The 19,021-nt window shown below is 55.0% G+C and overlaps 1 protein-coding gene across 1 annotated transcript in view; it reads right to left on the bottom strand.

The window, feature by feature from the left end:
* Positions 1-1,622: 1,622 nt before the first annotated feature.
* Positions 1,623-19,021, bottom strand: part of ZFAND3 (zinc finger AN1-type containing 3) — a 328,471-nt gene continuing 311,072 nt past the window's right edge. Inside the window, exon 6 of the mRNA XM_027524033.1 lies at positions 1,623-3,805. Coding sequence (XP_027379834.1) covers positions 3,651-3,805 — 155 coding nt within the window. The 3' untranslated portion in view covers positions 1,623-3,650. The remainder of the gene's footprint in view (positions 3,806-19,021) is intronic.

Here is a 19,021-nt window from a genome sequence, read left to right as displayed (position 1 = left end):
GGGAGAGGATGAGGCTGCCGCCACCTGCCCCCACTACCGTCTCCCCTTGGCCTCCCTGCAGCTGGGACAGCTGAAGCTGCTGCCTGAGAGCCAGCTCCAGGAGGAGCCAAGGCCCATCAGGTGGGAGCGGAACCCTGGGGCTTGGGTTCCCATGGACGCCCAGGAACACTGCTGACACGCTTACAGCCTGTCACCAGGTGAGCCTCCTCCTTGAGCAGCAATGGGGTGGACAGGACAGTTTCGGCCAGCCGGAGGTGGCCATGCTGCTCGTGGCAGGAGGTGGCCTCTGCTTTCTACCCCGTGTTCAGGTGGCAGGCTGTTCTTCCCGATGGCCGCTTCTAGCCCTGGCTACCTGGTTTACCCCCAGCAGCTACTGGAGTTTCCCAAGACCTGCCTGGGCCCTGACAGTAAAGAGGAGACGGTGTGGGCAGGGACCGCAGGGAGCTCTGAGCGCTGACCAGCTCGGGCCTCGGGCAGCTGCTCCCCAGGGCTCAGCGCCTGGCTTTCCCAGCTGCCTTCTGCGAAGGGCAGCGCCAGCTCCCAGAGGGACCTGGGAGGAAGCGCCAGGAATATGCCTTTGGCCTCTCCCATCTCTGAGGTCTTGAGCCTACACCCCCAACCCCCGCAGAGAAGCCGGTGGAGGGAGAGGTGAGGCACAGACTTGGCCTCTGGGCTGGGGTGTGGGCAGGGGGTTCAGCAGAGAACTCAGCCCTCCTTTGTCTTGGGTTTCTGGGTCTGTGAAGGTTGCTGAGGGCTTCTGGGGCCTCTGGGTGGGGAACTGCTTTTCTGAGTCATCTGTAAAGGAGGACTTGGTCCAGAAGCCCAGACGGTTCATTTGTGGGCAGAATGCAAGCTTCATTTTGCACAACAGCCTAGGTGAGCAAATATACAAGTGTGCATTCACAAGTCCTCATTTCACAGCTGTGAGACGTGACGTGGGCTCTCTTCAGAAACAATGCAGATTCCTGTGGGTTGTGGGCCCTCCCCCAGGGCTCCGTGCTGTCTTCGCCTCTGGGCAGACAGCATCTGGGCACGCCTGTCCCCTGTGAGCCAAGCAAGCCCACTGTGAGACTTCCCCAAGGACTGTGAGGAGGGGTGCAGGCCCCACCGCAGCTCTGAAGCGCCTTCCCACAACACCTCCAGGCTCCTGGGTGCTGCAGACATGGGTCACAGCCTCCACCCTGAGCCAGCCTAGTCCTGCTTAAGGCCTGTGAGGTGATCATCGATCCAGCACTTACAGATGATCAGATGCTGGTTGTCTCCAGGGCTGTCCCTACGGGAGGTTTGGGTCTCAGATGTGCCAGGACCCAGGCACACCCACCCCTACACCCCTGGGGGCCCTCGGGGCTGGCGCTCACTTCCTCCTGTCTCCCCCCAGGTATGTGCCCTTGGTGCCAGCAAAGGCCAGCTCAGCAGATGCACCTCCACCCCAGGGTCACCTGAGGCAGAGCCACCCGAGAGAACCCGGCGCAGCAGCTGCGGAGCCTGGACTCTGAGGGACGAGTGAGCACCCCACAGAGCCTCCACCTCGTTCACCCTCTGGCCCGGGGGGACCTTTTACTATTTTCCTGGTCATCCAGGTGGCACTTAGGAAAACCGGCGAAACAGAGAAATCCAGACTGTCATACGATTGGTTTAATTTTTTTTTCAGCAGGAGAAAAAAGAATAAAGTTACAAGATTCTTTTAATATTTTCACAATGTTAAAACTAAAACTGGGCTCTAGGCTATGTGTGTAAGTAAATCTAGAACACAAAAGGGTTAAATAAGATTTTTCTCTTTTAAAGATACAAGAATTTAAGCTTTCCTTACATTTAACAAACTTCACAGAACAGATACTGCAGGGGAACAAGCCCTCCCCACCCCCCAGCTCTGCCATCAGGAAACGACCAGGGGCTGCGAGCCCTGTGCGCGGCCGGCTCTCCAGGGCCCGCGTCCCGGGGCCGCCAGCGGCGGCAGCAGCAGCGGGGCCGGGAGGGCGCCTGGTGGCCGTTTCGAGATCGGAGCTGGGCGGGGCGCCGAGGCGGGCCACATCACTGAGGACGGCCAGGTACTGGCCAGAGGGCCGTGGCTTGACAACAGTGGTAAACGTGGGCAGGCCTGGCCTCTCAGGCCTGGGCTGCCCAAGAGCAAGACCCTGGTCTCGGTCCTGAAGCAAGAATTAAGGCTGGAGATTTTGCAGCGGATTCCACTCTGGTTGGGAGGGGTGCCTTGGGGGCGGGGCGTTGGGGGGAAGAGCATGATTCCTTATTTCAGTTTTTGGACCAAAACATCTGTAGTTGCAGGTATTTACTGTTAGTTTGTGGACAGAGCTGAGTGACCATTTGTTGTGGTAAGAAAGGGTTAAGTTGCTGGGTTCAACTCTCCCAGAAGCCTGTGCATGGGCAGCTCCAAACGGCCTGGGTCCGAAGGGGCTCTGGGCGTCCAGGCCCCTGCTCAGGCTCTCAAGCGCCCCTCTTCCCTCCTACCCCCCCACCCACCTGACTGGTGAGCACTTGCTAACGAGCCAAACAGGCCCGTCCCCGCCTGGCCTCTACTCCACCCCTCTGCCCTCTGGAGAGGCGCAGGCTGAGCCACACGCCCTCCCTGCCCACCCACGAACCATGCTCTAGACAGACCCACCTCTGTCCCGGCGGCGGGCGCTGCCCCCTCAAACAAGCCTCTGTGTGGCAGAGCAGGCTGGCGGCCCGTGGACCGCGGGGCCGCACGGACCTGAGGGGCGAGGCCGCTCCTGCTGCACAGGACGGAGCTGTGGGCAGCGTCCAGCACGGCCGTCGATTCCTGGTGGCTATGAAACATCTTTAAAAGAACCTAGCAGTAGAGGCCAGTCTGTCGGCCACAGCTGCTGTGCTGCAATTAGCCGTATTTGATCAGTGCCGGATCCCTGCACTCGGCGGATGGCAGGCCAGAGCTGTGGGGTCAGGGCGCCCAGTCGCTTCTTGTGACCGGGGAGGGGCCTGTGTAGAAAAGGTGGTTCTTGTTCGTGGGCTAGTCTTGAGTGGAACTAATTTTCAAAGTGAGGTTATTGTTTCTCGTCCCGTGTGATGAGTTTTTTCATATTAATTCAGGTAAAAAAATTTAAGAACCTGCCCCCACCCCCATTTCCTGCTCAGTGGGAGAGTGAGGCCACCCCCAGCCCAGCCACGGGCTGATCTCAGCAGCTGCCTGCGGCCCAGGCACGTCTGGCCGTCAGGGGTCCTGGCTACCGGGACTAAGGACAGTGGAGAGGTGAAGGCCGGACGCTAACCAGAGCTTCCGGCAAAGCCACGTGCGTCGTGGGGACTTGAACACCAGCTTCTCCTCTAGTGACTCAGAGTCTCCGTCTGGAACGCTTTCCACTTAAGGCCTTTTTAAGTTTGACTCCAGCAGTGACAGGTATGTGTGGTTTTAAATCCACTAGCCATGCTCAAAAAAATATTCTTCATGTTTTAATTTTATACAATGGCTAGCAGGCACCTTAGAAACCAGCCAGAAATCAATTTCAACCACCATCAACCCCTAAACTACAGTACCAGGATGGCTGGCTAAGGAAAGGAAACAGACTGGCTGTAGTCTGACGCGTGCCCAGTACAAGGTGTCTGGCTGACTTTGTCCTAAATAAGGCTAACATTAGTGAACTAAGAACAGCGTCACGTGGCGGCCAAGCCGGCCTTCAGGAGCACCCCTCCCCGATGCGCTGGCAGGAGCGCCCCACTTTCCGGTCCAGTTTCACCATTTTCATGATGGCTTCCTCTCGGCCACGGCCCATGTGGTCAAACGTACAGTCATGCTGCTCAGGGAGGCGATGCAACATACAGAACACGTAACCTGCAGCAGTGGGAGAAGCAGAGAAGACAGGGTTAGGGTGGCCCGTGGGCCCAGCTCCCGCTCACGTCTGGAGAGTGGACAGTGGTCACAGCGCGGGTTCCTGCTGTTATGACCCCCCAACAAGCGTGGCAGCACGTGCACGGGAGTCCAGGGGCTCCTGCTGCACTGAGGGTGGAACCCAAGGCGCCCGCGCAGTGCCTCCCTCGGACACGCGTGGCCGGCAGCCCCACGCGGGTGTCAGCGAGCACAGAGCTCGCTCCCAGCCGGAGCCAGCCTCAGTACCCAGCTCAGGACACCCACTGCTTCTAAAAGGTTGAGGGAAACCACACACACACACGAGTGGGGCTCTCCAGGAAAAACGGGTCATTTCAAGGGCTGGAGAAGGTACCGTATTTAAAGGTAAAGAACAGAAATGTTGAGTCCAGTTGGTGTCTCAGTGGAGCCGGATACTTTCAACCCCACCTGGGGGGCAGGAGGTGAGGCCCCCCCCCCCGCCACTGCCCCGGGCCTGCCTCCTCCTGGGAGTGGGCAGGCCGCGGGCCAGGCTCTCTGCAACCGAGATGCTGCAGAAGGAAGAGCTGAGGAGAGGGCACAGGGGCATGGGCTGCGTCGGGCGGTGGACAGTCATCTGAGTTTCCTGGGTCTGTCTGGCCCTTTCTTTCAGGGAAGGTGCAGGAGATCTGGGCTGGCTCCCCCATCACCTCATCCCATCAGCTCTTAACTGGTCACACCTCCAGGTCCCAGAGGCCTGAGCTGCAGAGAATCGGAATCCTTTCCTGAACCTCCTCCTGGGGCCTGTACACCAGTGTGCGCCATACTGTTCCCCAGGCAAACAGCATCTCATCTCAGATCTCTCTCAAGCCCAGGCCCCCGCAGGCAGAACGAAGGGCAGCGCCCCGGGGTCCACTGCCCTCCCCATCCTCCATTCCCTTCAGAGAAAACAGGGCCGAGGCAGTGATCTCAGGACAGTGGGAACTGAAGCAAAGACTGGCTACGAAGGACAACAGCTGCTTTACCCAGAGACGATGCCTCAGGACACTCACAGTCCTGCTCTGATGTCCTGATCACACCCAGTGCAGACACATGCCCACGGCCTGAGCAAACAGGCCGAGCCCGAACAATCCATTGTATGAAAAAACACTATTAACTGCTTCCCAGGGAGAGCAGGGCAGTGTGTTTGAGTCTAAATCAGGACGAGGTTTGAGGGAAGGAACAGATGAAACTGCATCTCCCGAGAAGCTGAGCTCCCACTTGGCCCAAAAGCAAAGTGAAGATTAATGAGCCCGTGTGTTATATTTACTGATAAGTTCATTACTTGAAGATATTGGATACCAGTTGTCTTTCTCCTAAAGGATTTCGCAGCAGAAGCGTGGATGGCCTCAATATGCATCCTTCGTCTGACGAGCACAATCATCTTTTTGGAGCAAAGCCCACCCGGGCAGGGAGAAGCGACTGCCAGGTTGAGGCGGGGGTGGGGGCACTGGCCAGCCGCACAGCAGCCAGAAGTGAGTGGAGACATTTCTGTCGCCAAGGCTTAACGTGTTTCTACACCTTCAGCATCTCTAATAAGGGCGGGAGGCCCCCTGCTGCCCTTCCCTGCCTTCAAGATATTGGGGTGATGCAGAAGAGGGTCCCCAGGGCTCTCCTCTCCTCCTGATGGATGGTGCTGGCTGAATAAAAGTAGCAGGAAATGGATTAGCCCTGAAATTAACTCAGCCCTGGCTCAGTCTAACACCTCATTAGTCAAAGGCAGACTGGGAAGGAGGGGAGAAGCTCAGGTCTCACCACACCCCCTCACAGCTCCGCCGCAGCCCGCCTTCTGCCGACTCCAGGCGACCACCAACTCGATGGGTGGACCGGAGGGCCTGCGTTCTGTCTGGAAAAGGAAGCCGGGTACCATGACCACAATAACCCTGGATATTCTCCCCCCACCTGGGGATTCTCCTCAGCCAGGAACACCTTATTTCTCTGTGCAGGTTCTGTGTACCTCTCAGGCACACCTTGACACTTGGCTTTGATTTTTGAAATGTGGAAACTACTGAACAGGTAATTGTGGGAGTAGAGCTGGTTAAAAAAGAAAAAAAAATTAGATGGCATTCACTGGGGAGAAGTCTGGGGGCAATATTGGAAGGCTCACTTCCCAAGGTTATGCACTGAGGTTAGTAGATGATATAAATTAAGCCCAATTCCCTCTCCTGTCAGGATCGCCCACCAAGTGGAAGATACATGCTAGAACTTCTCCCAAATGCTGAGTAGGTTATCATCTACCAACAACAGCCAACGGGCTCGGAAGTGTCAGTGCGTGGGGTGGACTGCTGGATACAGGAAAGGGGGCAGGGGACTGGTGGGTGGGTTGAATCTTTATCCTCTTTTCTCGGTACCCACAGACCTGTTTCCACTCAAGTGTCATGAATGTTCAATTACTCTCTGATGGAATTCCAGAGACCAAGCTGGGCACATGGAAAGATGCAAAATCAGGCTACTGGGGAACAAGATTATTCTTACTTCAGTGAGGAGCAGTTTCATAGCACAGGGTGTTTACAGCCTCTGTCTTGGGTTGGTCAGACTCAAGCTTCCTCACTCCATTCATCAAAAACCAAGTGGGGCCTTTGCAGAGAGGGTCGGCCAGGGGGAGAGAAAGCAGAAAGGACACAGCTGATCAGCTGCGAAAGGGGCTTTGATACTACCTATCATTATCACTCTCACTCACATACATATATATTTTCATCTATAGGCTCCTTATGGCCCCACAGTTCAGCGTCAAGTAGTTTTAAAAACAACTTCAATACTCTACTCTTTTGCTTGTGATAGCTCTATATACAGTCCTTGGGAGGCATAAGCAGTAAAGAATATGATGATAAGAATGCCAACCCTCCAAAAGAGAGGAAAACAGCCAAGGTAGAAGTTTTTGAAAAACAAATGGTTCATAATGCTAAACATAGTTTAACCTCAACCGCTCCCCCCGACGTATCATACACACAAGCTGCCTGGCTCCTGGGAGCCCTGATCACTGCTTCCCACGAAATACTGGCCTAGGAGGAGGCCAAAGAGCTCTGTTAGGGCTCTGTTGGCTCCTCTGTTACCGGAGCTGTTCTTAGTAAATCTGCACAAAACACTCAAGAACATGGGTTAGCGTTTGTTTGCCAGCATTGAAGAGCACTCGGGACGAGCCCTTGATGAAAAGGGGAGGGTGCAGAAGCAGCTAAGCCCCGTGTCCCATGGCCCCCACTCCAGGCCCCTCTCTCGATGCTGCCTGGCTCAGGCAGGCCATCCTGGGTGAGGGGGGAGGCCAGACCCGCACAGGTGGGGTCAGTCAGCCCAGCCCCCACCTCCCACCCCACCCCAAGCTGCCCTGCAAGGGGTCCAGCAGCTACACCCTCAGGGCTTGACAAAGAAAAGGCCTGCCCAGGTCACCACGGCGGCTGACGGGCATGGGCTCCTCATAAGGGACTGTGGCTGTGCACAGCAAGAGACAGGGCAGAGCAGAAAGTACAACCCACGCCCCAGCCAGACACCATCCTGGGTGAAGGACACATGGAGAGGCAGCTCGCGGGTGGAAATGGGTGCCGCATAAATGTGAAGGTGCCTCCAGCTGCAGAAAGTGGACCTGAGGTGCATTCTTCCAGGACTCACACAGGTCTGACATGCAGGTTTCTAAAAGCGCTCATCTGGTGGGAACCAAACTTCAGCTTTTAAAGCCAACATCCGAAAGTCATCCATTCCACTCAGACCCCTTCATCCACAGCTAAACCTCACCTCTGCTCCCAGAGAGACGGGTGTGGGTGTTGTGAGACCACCCACCAGGACTGAAACAGTTTTGACAGATGCCACCATTAAGCAAAGATGATACAAAACCAAAACCTGACTGACTAGAAGTGCTATGAAAGTTGTAACAGTATTTCCTGTTTCACTCACTTGTTTACAAAAATCAGTGACAATAACTGCCCAAGAGAACACCCAAGGCAGAGGAGACAGGTCTCTCCCTCTGAGCACTGCTGGCAGCAGGGTGAGGGCCTGAGCCAGATTGCAGACCTGTCGGCCAGTCCTCCCCGCCCCTCCTCCCTGCCCGTCGGCCGGCCCTCCCCTCCTCCCCGCACCCCGCCCCGTTCCTGCTGTTGGGGGGACGGTGGGTGGAGGAGCTGGAGGACCAAGGGCCGAGCCAGCCTCCCACCTGCAGGCAGCACAGCCCCCACCCTTGACTGAGGCCGGGACCCCCAGCCTCTCTTCCCTCTGAACCTCAGGAACTGAGCGGGGGGTTGGAACTGTCTTTTTCTTCCATGGGATTTCCTAAAGCAGATAAAGCGATGCCAAAATTCACAAAGTCTGAGCTCCTGACATTTTTATTCAAACCCTGCCAGATAGAAATGTGGCTTATTGGCTTTATCTTGGAGTAAAAACCCCCACTTAGAGCTGGAGTCGGACTTCCCCGCGGTCCAGGGGTTAAGCCTCTGTGCGCCCAGCGCAGGCAGCGCAGGTTCGATCCCCGGTCGGGGAACCAGACGCCACACGCACAGCTAAGGCTGCAGTCCAACGCAGGCAGCGCAGGTTCGATCCCCGGTCAGGGAACCAGACGCCACACGCACAGCTAAGGCTGCGGCCCAGCGCAGGCAGCGCAGGTTCGATCCCCGGTCGGGGAACCAGACGCCACACGCACAGCTAAGGCTGCGTGCCCCGTGACGATCAAAGATCCCGCGCGCCACAATGGGAGGCCCGGCGCAGCCAAGTAAATGCTAAAAAAGACAATAAAGCTGGCGAAACTGCGCAGGTCTGGATACTTACGGACTTTAATTAAACATCTGTTTTCTGACAAACTTCCCCACTTGGGGGCTCTCCCAAGACGGCCATGTTAGGGAGGCCTCAGACCAGGGTGGGCCTCGGCTCCAGTGCTTCCGTGTTTTCACCCCACTCACAAGAAATGTTGCACACTTTCTTGCTCATTTGGATTTCAGATGTCAGAGGTTCCAGCAGACCCTAGAAACACTGGCATGCCTGGGGGAGCGCGGCGCTGCGAGGGCGTCTCGGGCGCGGCCCTGGGTGGTGCTGCGTGAGCGTGCTGCACTGACACGCCCGTCCCTGCACGCTTCCCACCAGTGACGAGCCCCAGGCAGCTGTGTCCCGGCAGGAGGACAATCAGACACCTGTTATTCAGACAGCAAACACGACCCGCCCCAGACCTCCCAGAGCTCTCCGAGACACCTTGGTAACGGGCCCTCCAAATCTCAGCTCATCCGTAAGGACCATTTGCTCTCTGAATTGTCCATTTCAATGTAAACAACAATTATGCCTGACTCACATCTGAAATGACTGGGCAAGCTCGTTATAAAGAATCACACTTTTCCAACAACACAGAAGTTTCTTAAAATGCAGGACGGCTAACTGACCTCAGAGCTCGTATAAAAGCGCGCGCTGGGAACAGCAGGTAGCTATAGGAACGCTTGTTGGAAAACATTAGCCACTTACACTCTCACCAGCAGTGATCCCTGGATTACACCGCCTCCACTGACCCAGTGCCCAAGGCAGAATTTGTAGCACAAAAATGCATTACAGGAGTTTAATGCATTTTATCAGGCATGGTACAGGCAAAGCAGATGCAGGTGTTTCGGGAACGGAATGCACCTGTTTCACACTCTCCTCCATCACCGGTTTCACACAGTGGAGGGAAGAGCAATCACACTCCAAGAAACAGAGCTGGACCCCTGCTCCCTGAGTGGCTGACACAGAGCTCGGCGGGGCTGGGGAGAGAACGGGTGGATGCAGTCAGCCACCCAGGGGGCTGGAACCAAAGCCCCTGTAAATCACCAAGTGGGCATCAGTCCGTCTGTTTTCCAAGGGCAAGGAGAACCTGCAGTTCACAAGAGCCCAACGTACTCACCAGGCTTCCCGGGTGGCACTGCCAGTAAAGAACCTTCAGTTCACACGAGCCCAATGTACTCACCAGGCTTCCCGGGTGGCGCTGCCAGTAAAGAACCTGCCTGCCAATGCAGGAGACGTAAGAAATGTGGGTTCGACCCCTGGGTCGGGAAGATCCCCTGGAGGGCATGGCAACCCACTCCAGTACTCCTGCCTGGGGAATCCCATGGACAGAGGAGCCTGGCAGGCTACAAGTCTGCAGGGTCACAAAGAGTCGGACACGACTGAAGCGACTTGGCACACAAGCAGTGCACTCACCCGTTTAATGAAAACCAGTGACCACCACCAAGGCAGCGCTAAAACAGACACAAGTGTTTGTTTTCCTCCAAATCAATTAAAATATCAAGTTAAACACAAGCTAAATGCTACAACACAAAGCACTGTGACAGAAGGCCGAGGCACACGAGCCCGCGCAGAGCCGGGGCGCGGGCCCCGAGAGGCGCGTGCATCACAGCCCAGCGTGATGGAGCTCCCGGCACGGTGTGCACAGCTACAGACAACCCACCACCCTGGTCTCCTTTATCGTCGTCTCTTCAAACCTTCAAGCCTCATTCCTGCAAAAGCTCTGACCTCTTTCCTCCATGGGGAATGCCCGTCTACTTCTAGGAACATCTTCCATCACCCGACACCCAGGGAACAGGTCTTCCACCTCTCATTTCTGCCTGTTTTTCAACGGTGTGTGTGTGGGAGAGAAAGTGGGCCAGACCTGCGGCTGGGCACCTGCCCCAGGAAGGAACCCTTGCCTTCAGCTTGGACCTGTGAGAGCCACCTCCCCCCACCCCGATTTCCCTCTGTGAGCTCTTTAACCCCCCGGAGCAGGAGGAGAAGGGGGCTGGCTGCAGGCTCACATCACAACCAGGCTGTGTTATCTAGAGAGGAGCATGTATTTAAAAACTAAGAAAATGGCTCAAGGCAGTTTATGCCACAGGAATAATGACTTGCTCTTTCAAATATCATTTTATTTCAGTAGCTGAAAACACGTAGCATTACCCTCTTAGAACCCAGAGCAGTTTTCAAAATCCAAAAACCCTAGAAGATGCCAGCACTCCTGGCCAGCTCCCCCGCCCCCCTCCAGCCCCCACCCTGGGGGGCCTCGGGGGAGTCGTGAGGAACTGCTTTCCAGAGGAGACCTCATCCTTCTCTCCCAGGCTCCTGACTGGTTGGCCTTCTCCTTCAACAGTCTCCTGTCTGTGGAGTTGACCTTCTCAAACAGAGGGCTCCTAGAAAAGCAACTCCAAACCTGCAGCAGAGACAACAGAAGGGTTGAGCCTGTCCTACCCAAGAGTGGCCGAGGGCAAAGTGGGCAATCCAGCTGCCAGGCCTCCCTGAAGGCTACGCTGGCAAGAGCCAGTCCATCAAGTCACAGGGCATCTGAGTGGCAGGGCCGTCGGGACATGAGACTGCAGATGCTGCGTGCCTCTCCAGAACAGCGCTGGAGCGAGAGAGGAACGCCCGCCCCTTTTTCTCTGCCAGCCTTCCAGTCCACAGGCTGGGGTCAAGGGGGAGGACAAACACGACAGACCCTCCGGTTAGTGCCCCCTTGCTACGGCAGGTCCCTTATGGGGAAACTCAAGTTCTCTTTCTGAAGAATCCAGTAAGGAGCCCAAATGCTGGATTCCGTTCCAGCTGCACGGCCCCGACAGCCATGTGGCTGCTGCTGAGCCATCTAGCCTTTCAGACCGCAGGCGTGGCTCCGATAAATGGGGTTGTTACAGCCATTAAGGGCCAGAGCAGCTGAAGCCTGACTCGAGGAAGACCCGCTCACCCGTCGGGCTTCAAGGCTGGGCCCCCCGCTCTGCCCCCACCTGCAAGGCTTGCTCATCCTGTCACCTCCTCTGCCGCTCAGTCTACACTCTGCTCCTGTCTCCTATGACAAAGGAGAGACAACAAGGAAATCTTCCTGTGAGTGTGCGATGCACACGTCTCCTCTGTCCCTCTGCACAAACCCCTCTGCATACTATAAATGCGCTGCCATAAGCTGACACGCTCAATAAAGATTTTTGTTGAAGATATGCAAATTTTAGAAAAACCTGATTAAATATATGACGACTACACAGGGCAGCCTGGAAAGTAGTCAGTGGTTAGGGACCCCATGAAAGGGATGCGGAAACTCTCCGAGGACAGCAGGGAACAACTTCTTTGCTCCTGTGAAGGCTTCTCCCAGGAATGGCTGACAAGTCTGCAAGCCTCTCTCCGAAGCAGAGGCAGACCATGTGTGTTTCCAAGTTTGGTCATGTACTGACTGCGTGCAGAAAAGCCCATGTCTACTTCCCGAGACTGCCAGGCTGGGAGCTGGTGAGAAAGGATGAGTGAGAAAGGAACGGGCTGGAGACGCTGCAGACACGACGCTTCACCTCTGCTGTGCCAGCGCCGCCGCACCCGTCCTGTGTGCTTCTCGAAGGGAGTCCCGTGCTTGTTGTCGCCACACAACTCAAAAAGGTCATTCTGAGGGCCTCAAGGGTACAAGCATGCTTTTCTCTATTTTCACAAATTTGGGCTTTAAGGTCACAGGCCCCACAACATCTGCTGTGCGCATGTGTGTGGCAGGAGGGCGGGGTGGAGAGAAGAAGGCCAGAGAAGCGAGCTAAAGTTGGTTAAACACACCTCTCCTGGAGGGAAAGAGGCTTACTCTGCGGCAGAGAAATGTTTTAGCTGAAGAGATGAGCTCAAATTTGAAGTCCAACTATAAACTATATACACTTAGAAACTCCCACCGAATGGACAGCCCACTCCAGGATTTGGGAGACTTCCTGTCTAGATGTGAGGGAGGAGCTGACCTCATACCCAGCTCCTTCACCGAATAGTTCCAGTCTGGGTATTAAAGAACCCCATGAACAGAACCTGAACATTTCTCAATCCCAAGGGCCCTAGTTGGTTCTGACAGATCTGAACAGCCGACTCCCCATGGGCTCTGTGGTGCCCAGTTTTCCGTGTTGCCCTTCTCCTTCTCTGGTAGCACCTCATCTTCTGTCCTTTAAATATTAGAAGTATTCAGTGCTGGATCCCTTGTTCTCTCCCAAGGTTTAAATTCTAACTGCACATGCTGCCCCCTCTGAACTGTCTCTCTGCCCAGACCACTCTTCGGAGCTCCATGCCGCTGTATCCAATTAACTCCTTGCTATCTTGGCTACCTCAATTGTAAGATGTCCAAAATGGAACACACACCTCCTCCTTCAGTGTCCCCCAACCTAGGAGAACAGGGCCACCACGCAGACAATGGCTGTGACGTGACCCTGGAGCCATCACGGCATCCTCCCCAACGTTCACATTCAGTTAGCAAGCGCTGTGGATCCTGCTTCTAAAAACCAAATCCACTCTCTTCTTCCCATCCACACAGCAGCCACCTGGTCAGAACCACCAGTACCTCACGCCCAGGCCGCTGCCCAGCCTCCTCCAGCAGGCAGAGTGAGCCCACACACCCCAACCTGTGCAGCACACTCTCATTTAGCCTTGGTCATTAGCCGCCTCAGCACTTCTGCTCCTGGCAGCCTCCCGCTCTTCGCACCACCCACCCCTGTACTCCATGTTCAAGACAAAGGGACCTCACTGCGTTCTTGATTCTGAAGGTTTTGGCTTCAACGGCTCTTCCTCAGGAAGATCTTCCTGGAGCCTCAGATTAGGCTAGGGACCTATTATATGCTTTCATCTCCTGGACTTTTCCTTCAATCACTAGTCACAGTTATAATTTTCGGGTCATTTGTGTAGGTTTTTTTTTTTTTCCATTTAACTTGTTTTCCTGACGAGATTTCATGAAAGCAAAAAGGCTGCCTCTATAACTGACCACATGACATGCCTCCAATGGCTACAATGGTGTGCGGCTCACTCAAAGGTTAGATACAAACCATGGTTTCCACTGCTTTCAAAAGATTCATGCACCCCAATGGTCACAGCAGTACTATTTATAATAACCAAGACACTGAAACAACCTCCTGTGGCAGGAGTGAGCGCAGCACGCAGACGGAACAGCAAGGAGGCCCAGGCCCGGGGCGCGGGGAGCCAGGCCTCCGCCTCCGGCCACGGGGCCGCCGAGCCGCCCACGGCGCGGCCCGCCACCTGTCTCCACGCCCTCCAAGCCTTCTCCCTCACTCTCAGACAGATTTCTTTTTTTTTTTTAAGGCTAATTGAATTGACATGTACTTTTTTCACACTAGTTAATTAATTCCTCTTCTAATAGGTCATATGTGAATATAACAGAAATTCAGTTTGTATAAAATGATATTCAGCAAACAGTCAGTCTCCCATCCCATTCTCTCAGTTACCAACCCAGAGGCAAAGCAACCACCAGCTCTGACACACCTTTGAGAGTCTGAGCATACACGTATGTTTGTGTTCAGGTCCCAGAGGGCTGTTTTAAACTCATAAATCCCATCATGAAATTCACTGCGTAAACCCCTCAGTGCCTGCCCACTACTTTTAGAATAAAATTCTGACACCTGCGAAGGCCTCCCGGCCCATCCGGCCCCCAACCCCTTCACACGTGCGCTCGGATTCTCAGATTCGGACGCCAAGCAGCTCCAGCCTCCAGGGCGGTTGGCTGCTCTTCCCCAGTGCTCTGGACGGCCGGCTCTCCCAGCTTCTGTGTCTCAGCCCCGCAGGCTCCACATCTGGTCCGTCTCGGCACGCACTCCTCTCAGAAGCTTCTCGTTCACCTGCTCCCTCACAGACTGCATCTTTCCTCCAGAGAAGAAAGCACCACGAGGGCAGGGCCAGTGACAGTTCTGTTCTCTGTTCCTCCGGAGCTCAATAAAGATTCGCAGAATGAATAAATAATCCGAGTCAACATTTTACACAAAGAAAAGGACTTTCAGCAGTAAAAAGAACATTTAACCCTGGTGCCTGTGCCCCTCGGCCCCTCTCCCGGAGAAGGACCCTGAGCGCCGCGCGGCCTACCCCCGGCCCCTGGGGACCAGGAGGAGGCCCACGGAAGCCACGCGGCCGGCCCTTGGTCCCCTGGGGACCAGCTGGAGCAGGCACACTCTCAAGACGATCACTGCCTGGTCTCAGCTTCCGATGGATTCCTTGTTTTTCCCTCCAGTACCAAGTTTGCTTTCCTAATTATGCTTCTCTGTTGCCATTATTAATATGAGCCTATATTCACTGAGCTCACTCTGAGAGGCAACCCAGAAACGTCCAAGATGGCATTAGATGCTCTCCTGGAACTAACTCATGATCACAAACGAGCTGAGCACAGACAACGGAGAACCGGATATAACCATGTAGATTTCCCCTGACATTTCTCATTTTACCCTAGTATTTTGGCCAATTACTCCAGATTCTGAGGAAAATTAATCCTGGGGTAGCATCCAGTTCAAGGGAAGAGCAATGTAATTGATGCAGGAAAATTAACACAAAGCTGGGCCTTATCTGTACGTCTGGAACTTTCCCTCTCTGAACCTGTAACACTGTAGTGCATGGCTCTAGAGAACACAAGTCATCAAACGTACTAATCACAAGAATGCACAAACTCCATCGTGTGCTGACTCGCATTCCCATCTTCCACTGCAGAGCAGAGGCTGGCTGCTGCAGGGTGGGGGTCCTCACGGGCCAGGGAGGAAGAGCCCCGCTCCCCTCCTTGAGGGACAAGCGGGCCGCCACTGGACAAAGCCTCCCAGACCCATAGGACAGCAGCCGCAGCCTCTGCCCACCACCTCCCGCCCTTTGGCCTAACAACCCATTTCCGGCATCACAAGGAGCATCTTCACGGATACTTCGCAGAAACTCTGGCCAGAAAAGAGCATGTGACACATGCACGAAAACGCCCCGCCCGCCCCCCCGCAGCCCCAGAGAACTTGCTGGAATAAGGGGAGCGGGCCTGGCCATCTGCAATGGGAGGCAGCCCCAGGGGGAGGTGCCCACAGGCCAGGCACCCGTGCCCAGGCGTGCAGCAGGCACTGCACGCACGCGTTACCTGCACAGCAGTGGATGAGGCACCCAAAGCAAAGAGGGGCGTTTCTTGTCATCCAGCCAGGTCCCAGGCACTGTTCTGGGGCAGAGAGTACACTGAACGGTTGGAGTAGCCCTAGCACAACTCCACAGGCGACAAGAGAGGAAGACCGCAGCCTCCAAGCCCCTGGAGGGAAGCGGAGGGCCTCCCCAGTGCACACCACCCCGGGAGCCCGTGCCGGGGCCCCCGCCCCTTCCAGGCTGCTCTCTCCCCGCTTCTTTGTGCCTCGGTAACCACGGTTGCCTTAACTCCGGACCCACAGCACAGGGTGTTCTCTGGATGGCAGCTCGAGGGCAGGTCAAGTCTGGAGGACTGAGCCTCCACACCAGGAGGGCTCTGCATTGCTGCCCCCGTCCCTCTCAGAGCACAGAAGAGGCCTTCATTCCCTACGGGGTTCCGCCTCGCTCCCAGCAGGGATGGGAATGACGTCTGGCCAACAAGGAGACACGGAGAGGTGGGAACTTCTAGAGAAGCCAGCTGATGCAGCTACTTAGGGCACTTCGATAATTTACAGGACAGACTCCTCTCCCCTTTCAGTCTGGGGCCTCTGAACTCTGCTCCCGGATCTCACGGTCAGTCCTGACCACCCACATGTGCAGTGTGACAGCGTGTCTCCCGCCAGCTCCCAGCACTTCCTCCTCGCCTCACCGGCACTTGAGTCTCTGGGTCTCAGGCCCTTCGTGGCTCTGTCCCCAGGACCCAGCTCCCTGGTGGCGTGACTTGGAGTCTCAAAGGCGGAAGCGTTTGGGTGACACCAGGCAATGAATGAGAGCCAGCGACCCACCATCACAGCACCTGGGGCTCCGGTTAGGGCAGCCTTCTCACATCAGTCTTCCAAAAACGCCTCACTCCCCGAATGCAAGTTCTCGTTCAGTGACGCTGCAGAGCCCGTGTTGCTGTCTGGTCACGGTCTTATCGGGCTCACTGCCGGCAACAGGCAGCCAAACTTGAAGCAAGCGGCAAGGCTCTGCCTGGAGCCTGCCTCTCCAGGGCCCGAGAGTCAAGGTGTAAGGACTCTCACGTGATCATATCAGAACCTTGGTCTGCTTAGGTAAAAGCACTTTCCAGAAGCAGAAACCAACTTCATTGATATTGATCTCTTCAGAGGAAAGGTGCTATAGAAATCTCATCTAATAAATAAAGGATTCAAACTCCAGTGTTGGGCTGTCAGTCCAGGAAGGGAAAGGAGCTATCAGGCTCAAGGAGTCAAGAGTATTTATTGGTCATCTGTGCACTGTTTACAGAGCTCTATTCTAGGGGCTGGGTGGAAGAGAAGAAGGAAAAAAAAGTCACTAGTTCCTGCCTTTAAAGACAGCTAAAGATGCACAGAGAGGAAAATGCTGAAGGACACAAGAAGCAGAGCAAGAAATCAACTGCAAATAAAATCAATATGCTCCAGCTCCGTGTAATAAATCGGGGGCACTGAGGAGAGGTCACTGGCTAAGGTGTCCTGGAGGAGGTATTTTCAAGGAAAACAAGGACATGAATTAGCACTCAGGAGAAAATGGAATGAACACGTCAGTAAGAATTAAGTGCCGCTGTGTCTCACATTACCCAGGCACAGCGGGGGACACAGAGGTGGCAACGCCATGGCCTGTCCTCCAGAAGCGTCATATCCCAGTGAGTGACAAGGGGCACATGGGACAAGGGAACCCATTCAGAAGGCGACATAAACTGTCAGCGGTCACTGGACTGCATCACTGAGGTGGGGAAGAGCTCAAGGAGCAGCCAAGACCCACACGGCTGGAAAGAGGGACAAGGCACCCTGCAGTCACACACTCGCTGTCTAGGGCACCCATGGCCCAGGGTGGGAACACGAGAAAGTGGTGGGAGCTCAACAGACCTGGGTTCTGTGCCAGCTGCTTCCTTAATATTTCTGAGTTGCTTGACTTCAAAGCTTGAGTTTTCCACCTCTGTAAAATGGACCATCTGTCCACCCATGCTAAGGGTCACACAATATAACATGGTTTCAGGCATCTAGTGCAAAGTAGGTGCTCAATAAAGCTGCTCTTCCTGCACCCAGAGGGTCACAGCTGCAGTGGTACAGGGCTCACCCATCCGCTCACCGAGGCAGCACCACACACCAGGTGCTATGGCAGGGCCAAGAGCGGCCGAAGAACACAGCATCAGCCTGTCCTCCAGGGCTCACGGTGTGGAGAAGGGCAGACAGACAGCCCGAGTGTGCTCTGAGAACTCCAGCAACGGGGCTAACCGGGGGCCCCACAGATGACTTCTGAGCGGCCCCACAAGGAGATCAGCAGGGGAAAGGTTTCGTCACAGAGACACCCAGATTTTGTGAGGGCCCCTGATGGAGCAAACTGTGGAGACGAGCCCTGAGCCCAGCCTGGCCGTCCTGCCCCGCCTCGCCTCTGCACCCCCACACTGTTCTCCAGGCCCCATACATGGACTTGGGCCTGGAGGACCGGGGGTGCTGGGAAGCCAAAGCTACCGTGAGGAGATGGCTTGCAGGAGAGGAAGGTGATTTGTGACAGGTCTGTCCAGAGGGCAGAGAGCCGAGAAAGAAGGGCATGTTATACAGAGAGGGCAGTGTTTGTTAGTGCAGTGGAGGAAGCACCTAGTCAGTCTAAGCTGCCTGGCAATAAGACAGGCCTCACCCCTCCAGGCTGGACCTACACAGGGGCTGGACTACCGGCCAGGGCCCTGCTGATGCCGTTTCTGCAGTGTTGGGTCAGGAAGCTGGACAGGCACCAGATGAGTAACTTCTAGGTCATTTCAGTGCTTGGACTCTGAGTAAAGAGAGTGATGGGGTTGATAGGCAGCAATGGGAGACTGGTGTGGTTACACACAGTAGGTCTGTGACCTGCCAGTCTCTGTGACCTCCAAAGAGCCCATCTTGTCCATTTGGAAATGAATCACAGGTTTTACTTAGGCAAATACACCCATCTGCAAAGTAGAGTATTTAACTAAGCCAAAAGCGTATCACATAATTTTAATTAGACCAAGCAAGCAATGCTCCTCTGACAGCATGTATGTCTTGACTGATTCTCCCCCTCTACCAATAAAAATTCAAGGCAGATAAAGGTATGTAAAAATAAATAATGCTACGGTTTTCTATCTAAACCTTATTCTTTAAGCTAGTTATTCCCTTGGGGAAAGCTCAGGTTTTACATGTACGCTGGCATCAAGAGTCTCCATGGAGACCAGCCCCGACGTTCTCCTATGCACCTGCTCAGGCCTGCCTTCACACACAACCACAAAAGGACTTTTCCCCTAAAGAGAGCCCGGAGGTTTGCCAGAGCGCCACGCTTCTCTGACTTCTGACTTGTTCTTGCATGTTATCAGCCAATACTGGTGGGGTGCCCACCCAGGCCACATTAGCCAGGGCTGTGAGAGCCAGAGCA

This window comes from Bos indicus x Bos taurus, chromosome 23 (assembly GCF_003369695.1).
Source record: "Bos indicus x Bos taurus breed Angus x Brahman F1 hybrid chromosome 23, Bos_hybrid_MaternalHap_v2.0, whole genome shotgun sequence".
NCBI classification, from domain to species: domain Eukaryota; kingdom Metazoa; phylum Chordata; class Mammalia; order Artiodactyla; family Bovidae; genus Bos; species Bos indicus x Bos taurus.
This window is presented reverse-complemented; position numbering and strand designations above follow the sequence as displayed.